An 18,595-nucleotide genomic window follows, 5' to 3' on the forward strand; every position below is an offset into this window, starting at 1 on the left:
CTGCCATGCGAGTGACCACGTCAATGTTGTTAAAATTTTAACAATTTAGTCCTTTTTTTATAGAATTAAACTATTACAACCGCCGCAATGACGGAAAATTAAAATTGATTTGGACTAAAACTCACATGTGCAAAATGGCATGAAGAAAGACGTACATATGCAATTATGTATAAGGGTAAACTATACATATAGTCATTCAATTGTTAATTTTTTTTATTTTAGGCACCTAAAATAAAAAGCTTGTAAGTTAAGTACATATGTTACATAGTTTGATCATTTTGGTCACTACCATTAAAATCCAAACGTCAAGTTGATGTGGCAGTTAAAAAATTGATATAATAACAAATTTAGCCCTCAAATTTTACATGTTATATCAATTTAGTTTTAATTTTTAAAAATTAACCCTTAAAATTTACAAACGGTCTCAATTTGATCCTAATTCTAAAAAATTTCAAAAAATATATAAAAATAAATAAATATTTTCAAAAAATATAATAATAAATTTAAACATAATATTAATATTAAATAAAGGATAAATCACACCAACAGTCACTTAACTTTGAGTTAGCTGACAAAACAGTTACTCATGTTTCAATTCAGTCACTCAACTTTTTAAAAATAACAAAATAGTATCACCACTAACAATTTTCAGTTATAGACGTAACGGAACTACCATTTTTCGTTACAAACTTAACGGAGTTGCCATTTTTCATCCCCCTATCACTGCTATGTCATCCCTCTCCCTCTTCCATCCAATAATGTCTCAAGAGTCGGCAAGTGATACTCATTAGGGAACACCTGAACTACACAATCCATCAAATAATATTGGGGAAGATCATCTTTGCAATTGTCAACCTGTAAAAGAACCTGTAAAATCCTTTAATGCTACAGACCTCTCAATTTTATATTAAAGAGAGAGAGAAAAAACAGAGCAAAAAGAAGTAAAATTACCTGCTCTAAGACTCTTGGAAGAACTGTTTCTTTGTAAATCTCAAGGTCCACCCCTTCTATCTAATGAGAAAGTTCAATACAGAAGCATGAATTCCCCTTGAATGTGCATCAAGTACACTGATGTAGAGTTTATCCAATTGAAAATTTTAGATTATTGATATTACAAATTCTTGCTTAACAGAAATTGGAATTGAAGTCTTCAACTTAGGATGACCAAAGAGTATGAATAAATCACAAGCACCATGACACCTGCATGGCCAAAATTTATGCTCTCATGATATATTTTCACTTCTAGGCATGCATTTACTTTGGTGCATTGCATATTTGAAAAAATCTTGATAACATACATTCAACAAGCCTCAAGTTGCATTTGCACCCAAAGTTTATTCATCTCGGTGAAATTTTCCAGTATAAATTCCACAACATTCATCAGTGTCAGCTTCCATTAATTGGGGAGAGGGAAAGGGACGGAGGGAGAGGGTTAGCAAAGGGACGATAGGGGAGCGAATCAGAGTAGGAGGAGAGATGGTGGGGAAGAAGGGGAAAGGGAGAGAGAATCAGGGGAGGGGGAGAGGGAGGGATGGTGGGGAAGAGGGAAAGGGATGGGAGAGCAGTGATAGGGAGATGGAAAATGACAGCTCCGTTAAGTCTGTAACAAAAAATGGTAGCTCTGTTACGTCTGTAACAGAAAATAGTTAGTGGTGATTGTTTTGTTATTTTTTAAAAGTTGAGTAACTGAATTGAAATATGAGTGATTGTTTTGTCAGCTACTTTAAAGTTGAGTGACTGTTGGTGTAATTTACCCTTAAATAAAATAAAAATCCCCCAACCCCGTCCCTCTTCCCCTCCCCACCACCGTCACTCTCCCTTGCAATGATCGGACGATCGGAGCTGACCATTGTACAGCCCTTTCGGGACCACTTTTGGCCAAAAAATAATACCATGGAACTCAATATCCATTGAAATAAAAGGGTATTCATCGATCACTTGAGTGATTAACTCGAACTCTGATTCCAAATTATTTGATCATACTTCCCTTATCATTATAGGTTTCTAATCTGAATTTTCAAATTTTAATTTTATTATTATATTTTTTGAAAATATTTATTATATATATTGAATTTTTTAGAATTAAGATCAAATTGAGACCTTTTTTAATTTTAAGGGTTAATTTTTAAATTATGACTAAATTGATATAATACGTAAAAGTTGAGGGCTAAATTTGTTATTATACTGATTTTTTTAATTATCACGTCAACTTGCCGTTTGTGATTTTAAGATGAGTAATCAAAATGAGCGAACTATGTGATGTAAATGCTTAAATTGTATTTTTTTATTTTAAATGCCTAAAATAAAAAAATTTAATAATTCAATGCTATTTATATAGTTTACCCTTAAGCTAATAAGACTCAAACTTGAATACTAAATACCCAAAGCCTCAACTTATGAATAAATATTAAAATTTTATTTAAATATAATTAAAAATTAATTCAACTTTATTTATTTACACTCAAATTCTTTTTTGTCTCAATTTTTATTTATTTATATTTTCATTCAAACTTCATTATTGAAATGCTTTTCTAGATTTCGCCCTGTTTTGTCTCGAAATTTTAAATAATTTTTTTATAATATATTAGTTTTATAATTAATCTAAATACATAATTATAAAATTTAATAAAAGTAAGAAAAGTATAAAAATATTTGTAAAATTAAAATACATGCCACAAATTATTGTAAAATTAATAAATTATAATTAAAAAAAGAATATATATATTTATAATTGGGAGAAGAGAAGGATTGGAGCAGAATGAATATCATCTAAACCCCACTCCATCCAACCTGAAAATCTTATTAAAGAAAATTGACTTGTCTCACCTCAAAACTTAAATTTCGAGAAAAAGATTCTTATAAAATTGGGATGTATGGGGTATGAGGAATTCAGCATTTCTCACCACACCATAATTTCATTCCACCGTGACCATTATTTTTACATTGAAACTAAATCTATCTATAAGCCAACCAAAGTCGCACCTCATACCAAGAACTATTTTTCATATGGATGAAACCGAGCCCACAAGAATTATTGAAAATCTTGACCAAGTAACATGTGCCAAAACTTTAGGCTTTAGCTTTTCTGCATGTGACCAAAACAACAAAGCATTACATGCATTACAAAACCTCTAAGCACTCGAGCAAACCAAATACGAAAGCATAGAAATGACAAGAATTTAAATTGCAATCTCAAATGTGTTTAGACTTTAGAGTCTCATTTCATTTATCATAACTGCAAACCTATCAAATGTTAACTACACAGTTGAAACCATTCACCAACAACATGTGGTTAGAAGAAGTAAAAATAGATTTCTTCTCTATATATTTGGACTAAGTTCGAATCTTGAAGTCAACATTATTGGAAGGGTTTTACACGAATACCACCTCAACCTGAACAAGATTAGACTCAGATAATATCTGCGATTTAAATCCCATGTTACACAATATATAATAATATCAGGGTCCACGAAATTACAACCATGTTTCAACCGTAGCAATCCAAAGTTCTCTAGGTTAAATTTGTACAAATTTTGATGGATTTAAAAGCACCCTTAGGTTTTGGTAAAGGTTTCATTTAGAACTAATATCCCAGAATTGCAGTTGCAATGAACTTTTGATTAGCAAATTTGCAGGTTGAATATAAAGCAGTTACCAGAATCTTCTAGTCATTAGCTCTATGAACTTGGTCCGATGGAAGAACTCTGAGACGATTTTATCGGAGCCAATCTTCCAAAAATCAGGAACAGAGCTACAAATAACAATTACAAGAACTCTCAATAAAAGCAACAAAAAGAACTTGTGAGATGATATGACTAAGAACAAAAAGGAATGACAAAGATTTTCATCCAACAGGATATGGAATTCAAGTTACTAAGACGAGACATTGTTGTCATAGTGGAAAGTTGATGAAGACTTAAAGTTTCTGACATTTAGAAATGCAAGCAGCATAAGCATAAACACTAAAGATCATACCAAAAATACATATCAGCAACAAGATTCAAACTACGGCTAAACAATTGATCACATTATAACTTGGTCACTAAATACAACACACAACAAAGTGCTCGATACCTACCTCTAAGTCTAACCCACAGCAGCTTTACCCTTTTTCTTCTGCTCCACCATATACTCTTGAACCTTCTGAGCTTTCTTCCTCATACCTTCAATCATCTCCTCTGTTGCCTCGAGTATCTGCTTGGGCAAATGAGCCTCCAAGTAATCAAACCACTGCCTTAATGTCATCTTCTCCAAATCCACTTCTACCCTTTCATCACAACTTTCCCTAACTTCATTCTCCATTTCATCACAGCTCTCCTTAACCCCAATCTTAGAATGTTCTACGTTCTCTTCATCGTTTCTTACTTGAAATTCTTCGTTTTGCAATGGATTCAGTGCCTCCTCCTCCTTATCCACTTCTTCTTTTATGATAAGAGTGTCATCGTTCTCTGTCAATTTTGTTTCTTTTTGCTCTAATTTTTCTTCCTGCTCGTTCTTTTTCCTCCCACCACGGCGGCCTTTTCCTCGTTTCGCCGCAGCTTCCCGATTTTCAGGAACCTTTGGAATATCTAACCTGCAATTCTGGGAATCCTCATTCTTCCTACTCCTAGTAACCCTAACATTTTCCTTCTTTTCTAACTCCAAATTCTCTAATTCTTTATTAGAACTCCCTGTTTCGTTCTTCGCAGCCTTACCTCTCCTCGGCGGATTCTTCCTCCGGCTCTCGACTACCACCGCCACCTCCTCTCCGCTACCTCCACTGCCTTCGATTTTGATCAAGATCGACGTAGTCTCTCCCAGCTTCACCGTATCGCCGTCGTGGAGATCAAATGCAGTTTCCGTGGGGAGCACATTGGAATTAAGAGTAGTGCCGTTAGAGGATCCGAGATCTCGAAGGATCCATTTACCGGATACGGATTCGATTGTGAGGTGCTTAGAAGAAATGCCGGCGTCTTTGATAGGGAGGTTGTTGCCACGCATTACCCGGCCGATTCGGATGGCGGAACCGGGGTGGAATACGAAAGTTTCGTCTTTTCGTGGGCCCTGAACCATCAGTAAAGTAATCGGCGGTGGATCCATTTTTGAGGCTCCGGCCAGAGAAAGAGAGTGAGAAGTGGAATAAATTTGAATTGGGCTAAGGCGGTCTAATTTTTTGAATTTCCTTTTTATCTATCCTCTCTCCTTGTTATCCGGTTAGATGTGAACCCGGTTGAGACATCGGTTTAAAGTATTTTATAAAGAAAAAAAGAAGACGAATCAAATTTGGACACTTGTATTTATCATGATATTTGAGTTTTAATAAACAATATTTTTAAAGAACAAATAAAAAATTATTTAACATATATATATTTATCATTTTTCCATCAAACCTCTCGCCCTCCCATCATCTTTACAACTGCTCATAGTTCCAGCCAGTTGCTCAGGTATAATGGTTTGTCTGAAAATTAAAAGGGTTTAGACAAAAATACGAAGCCCGAAAAATGAGTTTAAGTAAAATTTAAGACCCATTTCTTATATGGATTGGGCCTTAGGTAAGAAAAATTTTTACCCGAGCTTGACCCGGCTTGAATATATTATATTATAAAAATAATTATATTAATTATATATATTAAATAATTATTATATATATTTATATTAAATTACTAACCTAATAACAATTAAACTCATCATCTAAAACATAAAAAAATGAACCTTATACAACTAAATAATTCAACAAAAAATATAAATTTTAAAAATTATATTTAATACAATAAAATATTATCATATTTATAATAGTGTTTTTAATATAAATACCTTTTAATATGCTAAAAAAATTTTATTTTAACGCTTTTTTAGTGCATTTAGTGTATTATATTTAAAAAATATATTTTTAAATAAAAATTAATATAAAAAATCAAATATGGACAGATCGAGTCAAACTCGAGTTTAGTTTTTTTAAATTGGGCCGGGCTTAGACAAAAAAGTAAGCACATTTTTCGCAACCTCATCTACTACACAATTCTCTTCCCGTGGTATGTGTCGAACTATGACCTCCCAAGGTCGCCGAATACCAACCTGAATGAGCTGTACCAGCGAACACTACGCTCCTAGTAGCGACATTAGTAACAAGCTTGACCTCCTTGTTGCAATCACTATTTATGATAAGTTTCTTATAGTTACCACGTCAAGCCTCCTCAATACCATCTACAATTGCCTAGAGTTCACAAAGCAGTACCAAAGCTCGCCCAATCCACTTGTTGAAACCAAGCAACCACCTCCCTTGTGAGTCCCGAATAACACCACCTAGTGCCACAACACTCGTGGCCCTGTCTACAACCGTATCAACATTAATTTTGACCACCCTAGATATGGTAACTGCCAGCTAAAGTCCCTTTCCAACTACAACCATCACCATACTTCAAGGTTGCAACATCTTTTTTTGCCCAGCTCCTACAGTGAGCGACCATGGCAGCCGTGTTACAACTCGACTGTAGCAAAACAATTGATTCGTCTGCTTCCATATTTTCCAACATACAATACCAAATAAAGATGACCACGACCCGTCATCTACGCGCAATCATAAACATTCAAAACATTACTAATAATCCACTTCTGCAAGCTACCTGAATAAAACCAAGTACGATGCACGAGGGGGACTAGCCTCAACCAGCATGCTCTCGTCAAGGAGCAATCACGCAACACATGCAACACCAACTCCACCAGGCTTCCACAAACACAACAATTAGGATCGTCAGCCATCTGCCGCTTGCACCGCTCCTCATTCGTTAATAACTTATCATGAAGCACCAGCCATAGAAAGTAGAAATTGTATCACCCTTTTTAGGTCCTGCAACTACCATACAAGCGGCCAAAACCCTTTTCGTGAGTCCTAACCCTAACCAATAATCAGCTTGTAAGATCTTGCAACAAAAAGGTTGCCCGATGCATTACCACGCCTCATGTACGTATCAGGCTCAAGATTCACATTTGGCACCAGCGTTGCAACAAAATAGTCCAGCATCACCGGGAACAACTGCCAATCAAGCTCATCCCATTTCCAGTGCTCGTCCTTATCCACCATCTCAACAACTGTAACATGCTCATAATTAGCCAGAAGGTTAACACAATGCATCAGAAGGGGTCCAATACCAGGCAGGTAGGCGCTCATTCATCATACCAAAACTTTATTGTTCATCCGTCAGCAATCGACCATACCAGCAGGCTCCGGAACTCACTCCATATTCTCATCAAACGGCGTTATAGATAGGAGACTTCAACTCGGCCAATGATCATCGAAAAAAAGCTCACACAACTTGTATTTCGCCCATAGGATCTGCAACCAGTAAACCTCCGGTTGAGAAATTAAAGCAAAGGCAACCTTGAAGAGAAATGCCTTATTCTGACTAGCCAACACCCTAAATCCAAGCCCCCTACTTCCTTTAGGTTGGTAGCAAGTTTCCCCCACTTTACAAGTGTCAGCTTGCGGTATCCTCCAATCGCCCCCAAAATAAATCCGTAGGCCATTTTCTTGATCTCCCTTCACACTCCAATAGACATAATCATAGTTTGCATAAAAAAAAGTTAAAGATAGCCATCAAAACAAACTTAGCTAGCGTGACCCTTTCCGCTAGGGAGAGCAAATGCACATTATAGTCGTTCAATTTCTTTGGAACCTTATCGAGCACAAATTGATAAGTAGACCGAGTAACTGAACTATGTAGAAGAGGCATGCCCAATTGTTACGAGGCTAGACCTTTTGTCTCGCAATTCGTGCGGCTTTAGGCGATCCATTTGCTCCAAACTCGCCTAAGTCAGCCTTTACGCCCAAGAGTGGGGATTCTTTTAGAACTCCTCTAAGGCACCAATTTGTATAGCAGAAGCGATTGTGCCAAAATAAGCTACAAATGAACAACAGAAAGCCAAAGAAAGAATACACACAAAGTGTTTGAGTAAATGCTCAAAGAATTCTATTACTCTTAAGAATTTAGCTTACAATGGATGAGTACAAATGAGGGGGAGGCTCTCTATTTATAGTTGAGCTCCCCCAAAACCGATGGTCAAGATACATTTACATCGACGGACCAAATTAACCATATCCCTTGATTTTAGGGATTTACAAGATATGCCATATCAAATCTAATCTAATATTTACAAGATATGATTCCATCTATCTTCTAAGATTAGTTACCAAAATTAGCCTAAGTTGCCATGTCTTCATTATCGGGCCAATCAGGCTTCAATCTGATAGGCATCTCCAATAGTTATTTGAATCGAGCCAGTTCTCGTGGGCTAAATATACCCCATCTAATCGATAAACCTCTATGGGGCGCATCTTATGCCATGGTCACGGGCTTTGTACTTTGGCTCGTGACATTTTCCCCCATCCATTCTCACAACGTCCTCGTTGCGACTTCTGAATGACACTGACTTGATTCACCTTGGAACTTTCTCATTGCCTTGGCTTTTTCCCAACTTGTCTTTTGATCGGGTTGTCCTTTGCTTCAGAACCTCTACCTCGACTTCCGTCGCCTCTTAACTTGAACCGTTGCACTCGTTGGTACTTCCCGTTGGCAAGAAGTATTCGCTTTAAATTGCCTTAATTTTGACTTGTTCTTACTGGAATCCCCTGGATTCTCACATCTTGGCTTCGTACCACCCATAGTCCCTTTGCCTCCTAGCTTATGAACTTTCAAAGGGCCCCTACGATCCTTCCAAGCCAACAAACCAGAATTCAAAACACTATCAGAGTGTTTGGAATGTACCTTACTCACAGCATTTAGTCATCCTGACTGTTTTTGCATCGCTCATTTTCCCTCGAAGCCCGATGCACAACCCACATTTCCCAACGGTGTCGGCTCCACAATTGAATCTGCAGGCTTCATATCGATCTCTTGTGCCACTAACACTTCCGAAGGGACTTTTGTAGCATTCCGTTCTGACAAGTTAATGTTTCTCCTATACGAAACATCTTCAACTAGTTGGATTGACGATAACACCTTAGTCTCAACTAGACGTGATCATGGGCTGGGCCGGGCCAAGAAAAAAATTGTGGCCCACGTCCTAGGCCCGAGCCTGGCCTGAAATTTTATCCAAGCTCGGCCCGAAAAAAATTCCTAAGCCCGGCCCAGCCCGGCCCCTTTTTTTAGTAAACACCAAAATTGTATAAAAAACCTACCAACAAGAATATCCATACATTAACCAATCAACATATTTAATTTTATAACAAAATATAAATTGTAAGCTAAATTAAATTTTCAAAAATTATAAAGGAAGTATCCAAAAAAGCAACCAAAGAAACATCATCCTCATCGTCCTTTTTGCAACCAATTTATTATATTCAGAAATGTATTTTAAAAATAAAAAAAATAAAAAAGTATTTTAAAATACTTTAAAATAAAAAATAAAAAATAAAAATATTTATTATATATTTATTATATAAATACTAAATGTCTAATGAGAAATGGGGAAATGGGAAATGTATTTTAAAAATAAAAATATATATATATTATAATTCGGGCCGAGCCGGGCCCGGGCCAAAAAAGTTTTGCCCGAGGCCTAGCCCGTTTTCTAAATAGGCCTTGTTTTTTACCCAAACCAATATTTCGAGCCTATATTTTTACCCGAACCCTCTCATATTTCGTACGGACTGTCGAGCCGAGCCGGGCTGCCCAACCCATGATCACCTCTAGTCCCAACCTTCATATCCCGATGCACCGGCACAATAATTTTTGTTGACGGACCGGTGACAATATGGATTTGATCGACCCATGGTTGCAAAGTTGCCTGAATCCTGTCAAGGAAGTTGAAGTCAAGCACATAATCGTAATAATCTAATTGGATTACCTCGAATTCTTCATTGCTCTTCCATTCACCGATTTGTAGTTTCACATCACGAACTACTCCCACAGTTAGGGCTTTCTCGAAAGTTGTTATCTTGATATTCTTATTCGATTTTCTAATCGACAGACCAAGCTTTTTCGCAGCCTTTTTCGATATGAATAAGTTTGATGCTCCAGTATCAATACGAGCACTCTACTTCTGACCCGCAATATTGATGTCCACAAACATCAACCATTTTTCACCATTCCTCTTCTTAGGAATGAGCACCATTGAATTGACCCTCGATGTCTTCCCCTCAATAGGCTTCGCCTCTTTTTTTGGCTTATATTTCTTCTTGATCGCCAAAATCATCGATTTATTCAGACATTTTCGCGCCATGTGTGGTCCTTGACAAAGGAAGCATTTTATTCTTTTTCCCTTGTCCCTCGGGTTGTTGGATCCCTGCTTTACATCTCGTGGTTTCCCATTGCCACTTGTGTTATCGGTACTGTTGCCATTATCGTCATGTCCCTCTTCATCTTCTTCATGGTTTCTCTCACTATTGCCCTTTCCATTGGGCTTAAACGACTCGAACTTGTCTTTCGTTGGACCAAGCTCAACAAAGTACTCTGCTTCAGCCATGGCTATAGTAAGTTCGGTGATTCCTTGCCTACGCAACTTATGCTTTGCCCACAGCTTTAACCCATCCTCGAACCAATAGAACGCCTTTTTCTTGCTCAAGTCGGAGATTTGAATCATCAACTCGCTAAATGCCCGAACATACTCCTGAACAGTGCCTTGTTGCGTGAGATAGCGCAACTTACCCTAAGCCCCCTTCTCGGTATATTATGGGTAAAACTGCTTCTTCAACTCTCTTTGAAACTCCTCCCAAGTCTCAATTACGTTCCCACCACGTTTCTCATCCGTGGACCTACGACGCCACCACAAGAGAACCACATCAGTAAAATAGATTGAAGTAGTGTTTAGCTTAATGGCATCATCCTCGATGCCCATCGCTCATAAGTATTGTTCCATTTCCCACAAAAAGTTATCCACATTCCTTGTGGATCGTGCACCCTTAAACTTCTCCAGTATGGGAACATCCATTGCTTATTATTTCGGCCTTGAAGATAACATCCCATTACTCAAAGCGGTTTTGTAAATCGTGAGCTCCCCCTTGAGCTCCTCCATTTCTTTCTTCATGGCTAACACCATATCCTCGAGATTCTCATCCCTCTCTGCCAGCTTTTTCGTAGTAGACTTGACTAATTCATTAATCTTTTCCGCATTGGCATCGAAAGAATCCAACAAAAAATCTCTAAGTTGCTCTTCCATTGAGTCAAACCCATCCGTGCGTCCCTCGACCAATTCAAGCGTCTCTTTCATGTTCCCTACGGATTTTTTGAGATTTACCACTCGATTTTCTAAAGTTGTCAGCATGTCCCTTGAGCGACTTACTTTTCTGGCCCTCCCACGGGTCTCCATTGGATCACTCTGACCAATAACTTCTTTCGACATCCCAACAGTGCCTTTGAACCAATAACCCGAATATCACTTGGTTTAAACCTACAGCTTAGATACCACTTGTCACGGTGCTAAACCTTTCGTCTCGCAATCCGTGCGGCCTTAGGTGATCCGTTTGCTCCAAACTCGCCTAAGTCAGCCTTTACGCCCAAAAGTGATGATTCTTTTAGAACTCCTCCAAGGCACCAATTTGTATAGTGGAAGCGTTTGTGCTAAAAAAAGCTACAAATGAACAACAAAAAGCCAAAGAAAGAATACACACAAAGTGTTTGAGTAAATGCTCAAAAAATTCTATGACTTTTAAGAATTCAGCTTACAATGGATGAGTACAAATGAGGGGGAGACTCTCTATTTATAGTTGAGCTCCCCTAAAACCAATGGTCAAGATACATTTACATCGATGGACGAGATTAATCATATCCCTTAATTTAGAGATTTATAAGATATGGCATATCAAATCTAATCTAATCTTTACAAGATATGATTTCATCTATCTTCTAAGATTCGTTACCAAAATTAGCCTAAGTTGTCATGTCTTCATTATTGGGCCAATCAAGCTTCAATCTGACAGGCTTCTCCAATAGTTCTTTAAATTGGGACAGTTTTCGTGGGCTAAATGTTCCCCATCTAATCGATAAACCTCCATGGGGCACATCTTGTGCCATGGTCACGGGCTTTGCACTTTGGCCTGTGACACAAGTAATTGCCTAGGTCATCTACCTGCTGAAACCCTAAAATAGTAGCAATCGAGTCACATTCCTCTTGCGACATATTTGTTAAGAAAAAAACGTTTGTCTTCTAAGCATTGACCTTATGCCCCGAAAACACACTAAATTGCTCAAGAATCCCTTTGACATCCTTCCCCAATTTGACATTAGCCTCACAAAATAACACAAGGTCATCGAACAAAAAGATATGAGAGATGCAAGGACTATCCCTACCTAAGTCCATCTGATTCTTACAATAATGGATGACAATAATATGATTTTAGGATAAAAAGAAACTAACGAAATTTTATAACTGAGATATTTTAAATGTATAAAATGAGGAAAGAAATATAGTGTTATTTATAGTAGAAGAGGCATGCATAGAAACGTAAACTACTCTATAACTATGCATAGCGAGGTTAAGATCAACATAATCAATATATTATCACTCAACGTATCATTTTAGTTTTGGTATTGATGAGAAGGGATTGTATGAAACTTTGATTTCACGTCATCCCTATTATTTAGGGAAACATATCAATTAGTAGAACCGTCGATAAAAGAAAGGGATGCTGTATATGAATCACTCACATATTCTTCTAAATTATATCTATCTGCAGGATTATTTTGGAAAACTAGTAAGGATATACAAGAACAAACAATTTTTATTGGAAACATTCCTTTAATGAACTCCCTCGGAACTTTTATAGTAAATAGAATATACAGAATTGTGATCAATCAAATATTGCAAAGCCCCGGTATCTATTATCAATCAGAATTGGAGCATAACGGAATTTCGGTCTATACTGGTACCATAATATCAGATTGGGGAGGGAGGTTAGAATTAGAGGTTGATAAAAAAGCAAAGATATGGGCTCGTATAAGTAAGAAACAGAAAATATCTATCCTAGTTCTATCATCAGCTACGGGTTCAAATCTAAGAGAAATTCTAGAGAATGTTTACTACCCTGAGATTTTCTTGTCTTTCTTGATTGATAAGGAAAAAAAATTGGGTCAAAAGAAAATGTCATTTGGAGTTTTATCAACAATTTTCTTTTGTAGGCGGGAATCTGGTATTTTCTGAATCATTGTGTAAGGAATTACAAAAGAAATTCTTTCAGCAAATATGTGAATTAGAAAGGATTGGTCGACAAAATATGGACCAGAAATTGAATCTTAATATACCTCAGAATAATACATTTTTTTTACTGCAAGATATATTGGCCGCTACGAATCGTTTAATTGGAATGAAATTTGGAATGGGTACACTTGATGATATGAATCATTTGAAAAATAAGCGTATTCATTTTGTAGCGGATCTCTTACAAGATCAATTCGGATTGGCTCTCGTTTGTTTAGAAAATGTAGTTAGAGGAACTATATGCGGAGCAATTAGGCATAAATTGATATCGACTCCTCAGAATTTGGTAACTTCGATCCATTAACAACCACTTCTGAATCATTTTTCAAATTACACCCATTGTCTCAAGTTTTGGATCAAACAAATCCATTGACACAAATAGTGCATGGGAGAAATTTGAGTTATTTGGGCCCCGGAGGATTGATCGGGCAAACTGCTAATTTTCGGATACGAGACATCCATCCTAATCACTATGGACGCATTTGCCCAATTGGCACATCTGAAGGGATCAATGTTGGACTTATTGGATCCTTAGCAATTCATGCCAGGATTGGTCATTGGAGGTCTCTAGAAAGTCCCTTTTATAAAATCTTTACGAGATAAAAAAAAAAGCACAGATGCTTTATTTATCCCCAAGTCAAGATGAATGTTATATGGTAGCGGTAGGAAATTCTTTGGCCTTGAATCAAGGGATTCAGGAAGAACAGGTTGTTCCAACTCGATACCGCCAAGAATTCTTGACTATTGCATGGGAACAGATGACGTGGAATCACAGTTTCATACATTCTTTTCTTTAGTATTGATATGTATTAGTATAGTTGTATTTTGATTATTGATATTTTTAAATATATATATATTTATAGTTTAAATTTTAATTTCTTAATAAATTATATATATCCATGTAAATACATTCTAATTACTCCATATAAATATATTTATATGCAAATATAAGTAGGGGTGAAGCCATAAAATTTTTTTGGAGAGACCAAATTTGAATTATAATTTTTTGAGAGAGCTAAAAATGTAATTTCGTGATTATATTAACATAAAATTTACAATTTTTAAGGGATTAAACTATAAAATTTTCATTTTTAGAGAGGCCATAATTAAATTTTAAATTTTAGAAGTGTCCGAAAACCAATTTTACATTAAATTAACTCAAAACTTTGCAATTTCTTGAGAGGCCTACCCTCTAGCTTCACCCTTTAATATAAGTTTTAAAATTATTAGAGTTAATTATACTGTACATCCCCAAATTATAAATTCCATTTTAAATTGGTCCCCAAACATTGAAACTTTTTAATTACATCCCCAAATCATTGAGGTTATATCAATAAGATCATTCTATTATTAAAACCATTAATTTAACTATTAAATGAAATATCAGATCTCATGTGGCATAACTTAAAATAAAAAGTTTAAAGAAAAGTAAATTATTAATTAATTAAGTCGGTATACATTAATACAAACCGCTATTGATCAAAATGCAGCGCAACACATTGGAATGTCTAAAACATCAAAATCTTAACCGATATGGTCAGTATCAATACGGTACCAAATACTATGGTTAAGCTACTAATTAAACTGTGATAAGTTGAATCAATATCGGAGGATGATCATCAACTCAATTTAATTAAACCTTGAACTTTGATTAGAAGAGAATTGGTACATATCAAAGGCATGATCTCGCCATGCACATGATGAGGTCAGGTTAAAAAGAAAATTCTAACCTCGTAATGGCTAGGTCACCTTGAATTATCACTCCACCCTTTAGTGAGCTGCCATACAAGCATCCTGATGAGGTATGAATGCCAATACTTACAACATTTTCCTTAGATGGAATAGAAGTAACCCAATTGCTATTTTAACTATCCTCGTCAAAACATCGGATTATAAAAGAATCATTCATGAAAGTTTCAATCATGACAATAGTATAGCTCCTAAGTTGATAATCATTGGTGGTGTAATTCTATCATGGACGGCAACAATATCTTAAAGAGGCAGCTACATAACGTGAATGGTGCAACGAAAAAGATGAAACACTTTCTTTGGGTTGAAAGTATTAGAGTTGTGTAACCCTAATTCCGTTTGATTTGGTTTGAAAAGTTTAAGGTGAAACTCACTTGTTAAAAAAATAAAATAGAGAGGCACAATTGAGAATCTTCGGCTCGAGTTGTGTGAATTTCGTATAGGACTGTACTTCTTCTATTAGACATTAATTATATAAAAAAAGGTTGTTTAACCCTTAAAACGTGTATAGTCAAAAACATCTTGTATTGTTATTTTTCAACATTAACGAATTTTTCCTCCTCTATCCGTGGTTTTTTTCCGATAAAGATTTTCTACGTAAAATCTGTGTGTTCTTATTTTTTATTACCTTGCGATAAATCCTATTATCATTATCGACGTATGGTATATCAAATAAGATATCAAAGAGTAACTTGGTTTGTACATTATCACATAATCAACTTTAGATTACTTTATTATATGTGTGTTTGTATTTCAATTATCTTTGTTCCTTGTATAAAAATGTAGTGAGTGATGAGATTAGTCCATATATCAAAATCAATCTATTTGATAAATGATTATGGAGTGTAATATTTTAAAACCTAAAAAGTTTTTGATATATTAACCATTTTGTTTTGGTAGTGAGTAAGATATATCATGTAATAATATATTTTATTTTTATTTTTAATGTTGTGTCACATTGATTTTATTTTATTTTGCAAGTGTCATATTAGTTGAATAATAAAATTACATATTCAATGGGTTTTGACTTAAACGTAAGATTGTTATTCTGGAAATTTTAATGTTTCAAGGTTTAAGTTACACCATATGTAAATTTGTGTATTTTGATTAGTTAATTTGAATTAAACTGTAGAATCATTGATAAGAATCATGAACAATAGATATAAATATATGACATATAGTACAAACAATAAATAAAACACTACAAACTAATGCATAAATGTCATTGCCTACAAAATAAGCCCCACTTGATACACAAATGCTATTGTCTACAAAATAAACTCAACGGAGGAGATACACAAATTGATGGTAACCATATCACTAAATTTTTTTGAAATAAAGTATAAATGCATTACCTTATTTAAATCTACAAGAGTTGCATCTTAGTCCACCATCATCAGATCAATTTAATAACCATCTTCGAACAACCAAAACACCATGGTCAAAGGATCCAAGAGACCCATTGCAACAGTAATGTATAAAATTAAAATCCTCCTCATTATTTAGAAGTTTCTCAATGGATATGGTGACACCTTATCTCAACAAATTTCCTATATTAATCAAAACACGATTAAAAGTAAAAAACTAAAATTAAAATCACCTTTACTTTTAGAGGTAATAGATGGAGTAAGATTTTTTTAAACAACCAACACATTTTTAAAGAAAAAGAGTGAAAAAAAAGTTATATGATTTTTTTAATTATAGGTTATGTAGAAATATATAATCAATGTAGTATATATAAACTATATCTGTTCACGGGCCGAGCTAAGGCTCATCCGAAAAGTGAGAGGATTTGAGTAAAAATATAGGTCTGAAAAATGAGCTTGGGCAAAAAAATAAGGCCTATTTAGAAGATGGGTCGGGCCTCATTTGGCCCGGGTTTAACCATATTCGAATATGCAAAAAAAACTATTATTTTTCTTGCTGCTTTTTTACTCTTTTTTGTTGCTATTTTCTTGTTATTTTTCACTATTATATTGCTACTATTTGTTATTATTGTTTAGATATTGTATAACTCTTACACCATGTTTAGTTGAGTGTATTGGCAATACACCCCTAATCGGTGGGCCCCACTTATTACGCCTCTAATCCGTTGTTTGGTTTAATGTATTGCTATTTCGAGGCTAAACCATTACTGACCTAATCGGTGAAATCCACCGATTTCTAATACCTCCTTTTTACTCTGTTTAGGCAATCCTTCAGTTTACCCTCTTTGTTTTACCCTCCCAGGCTTCACCTTTTATTTTCTTTTTCTTTACAACCGATTTGCTCCTTCTCAACCTTTTCTTTTCTTTTTGTATCATTATAGCTCCAAATTTTTGTTGTTTGATCGAATCCAAAATATTGATCTCAGCTTCGCACAAAAACTGTAAGTCAAATACCTTTCTATCAGCAGTTTATTTCTTTATCGTTTTCGTTGAATTTTGCTGCTCGTTTAGTTATTTTTTCAGTCGAATCCATGATGAGTTATGAATATCGGATATATGTTATCATTATCTTTATTTCTCGCTGTAGTTCCTTGAAATTTTTTTTATTTTGTTGAAACCAAATGAAAAGAATCAATGGAGGGGCTGATAAAATACCCTAAAATTGAACCAGAAGACAACCAGTTTCAATTCTTATCTTCCCAGGTAATTCTTATTATTTTTTCTTTCTCGTGTTAAATATCTGTTTGGTTGCATTGAAAACCAAGGAAAAGGAACTGGAAAGTTTGTAAATGCTGTTTCTCTGCTTTTTCTAATTGGGTTTAGCCCAGATGGTTGAATGAATAACCTTAACTAAGATGGAATACAATTTTCTATTGTTTATTCTTTTTTTATTTGAAAAGGGAGCATCTGTTAGTTTTAGTTTTCTTTTTGTTTTGGATTAACTATTATTTAGCTTCTCCAAGTAGAGGGTTGTTCTTAGTATTTCTTTGTATGACAAAATTTGAAGGTTCTTATTGGATGCCTGAGATTGATCGCACTGTTTTAGCATTGTTGCATTGTTAAGGATAGTCAGTAGCTGTTAGTCAAGAGTAGCTGTTAGTCGAAGCTGTTATACAATTGGTTCAATTGTAACTATTTGCTATCCATTATAGTCTGCTAAGGAGTTAATAGTAGCTGTTAGTCGAAGCTGTTATACATATTCTTGTATGAATAGCTATAGAGACTTTATTGTAAAGAGATCATCTTTGCAGATTGATGGTATTTCAATATCAGATGTCTTTCTTCTTGTATGTTTAGTGTGTATCTTGATATGCATTGATGTGATTTCCCAGTATTAGAGCAAAGTCATTGTTTAAATTGTAGGTTATTTAATTTGATATGGATTTTAGTATGGCAGCAAGTTTTATGTCGAAATGTACCTATAGGCTATAGCATATTTTGCTTCTTTTTTTTTCTTTTTGCTCGCATAATATGCTTATCTTTGTTCTTTTAGTTTGTGGAATAACTTGTTAATCTTGGTGAATGATAGCTATTTTTATTTTGATTTTTATTTTGTTATTGTTGTTTATTGGTTCAAGGAAAAACAATAGTGTTTTTTTTAATGATGGTGTTAGGATCTGGAAAAAGTGTTATGCAAGATGGAAAGCAGCTTAAAAGGTCTGAATAATTATAAAATTTATAAAATTTACAATTATATTTTATTATCAAGTTTTTGTTTTAAAGTTACATATAATTATAAAACTAGAGTA

General features: G+C 35.0%; 1 protein-coding gene across 2 annotated transcripts; it reads right to left on the reverse strand.

Annotated features, from left to right (window-relative positions):
- Positions 1-2,704: 2,704 nt before the first annotated feature.
- LOC107927648 (FHA domain-containing protein At4g14490) lies at positions 2,705-5,202 on the reverse strand. 2 transcript variants are annotated; one of them, XR_001692489.2, is made up of 3 exons: positions 4,079-5,202; positions 3,656-3,751; positions 2,705-3,085 (listed from the first exon to the last, which is right to left on the reverse strand). XR_001692489.2 is itself a non-coding variant. In XM_016858756.2 (2 exons), exon 1 carries the CDS (start codon positions 5,077-5,079, stop codon positions 4,087-4,089), a length of 993 nt encoding a protein of 330 aa, XP_016714245.2. In that variant the 5' UTR covers positions 5,080-5,202; the 3' UTR covers positions 3,293-3,751; positions 4,079-4,086. The 2 variants fall into 2 exon arrangements, 1 of the variants encoding a protein (XP_016714245.2); XM_016858756.2 differs by lacking the exon at positions 2,705-3,085 and having other exon boundaries at positions 3,293-3,751.
- Positions 5,203-18,595: the final 13,393 nt, after the last annotated feature.

Source organism: Gossypium hirsutum, chromosome D02 (assembly GCF_007990345.1).
Source record: "Gossypium hirsutum isolate 1008001.06 chromosome D02, Gossypium_hirsutum_v2.1, whole genome shotgun sequence".
In the NCBI taxonomy this organism is placed as follows: Eukaryota; Viridiplantae; Streptophyta; class Magnoliopsida; order Malvales; family Malvaceae; genus Gossypium; species Gossypium hirsutum.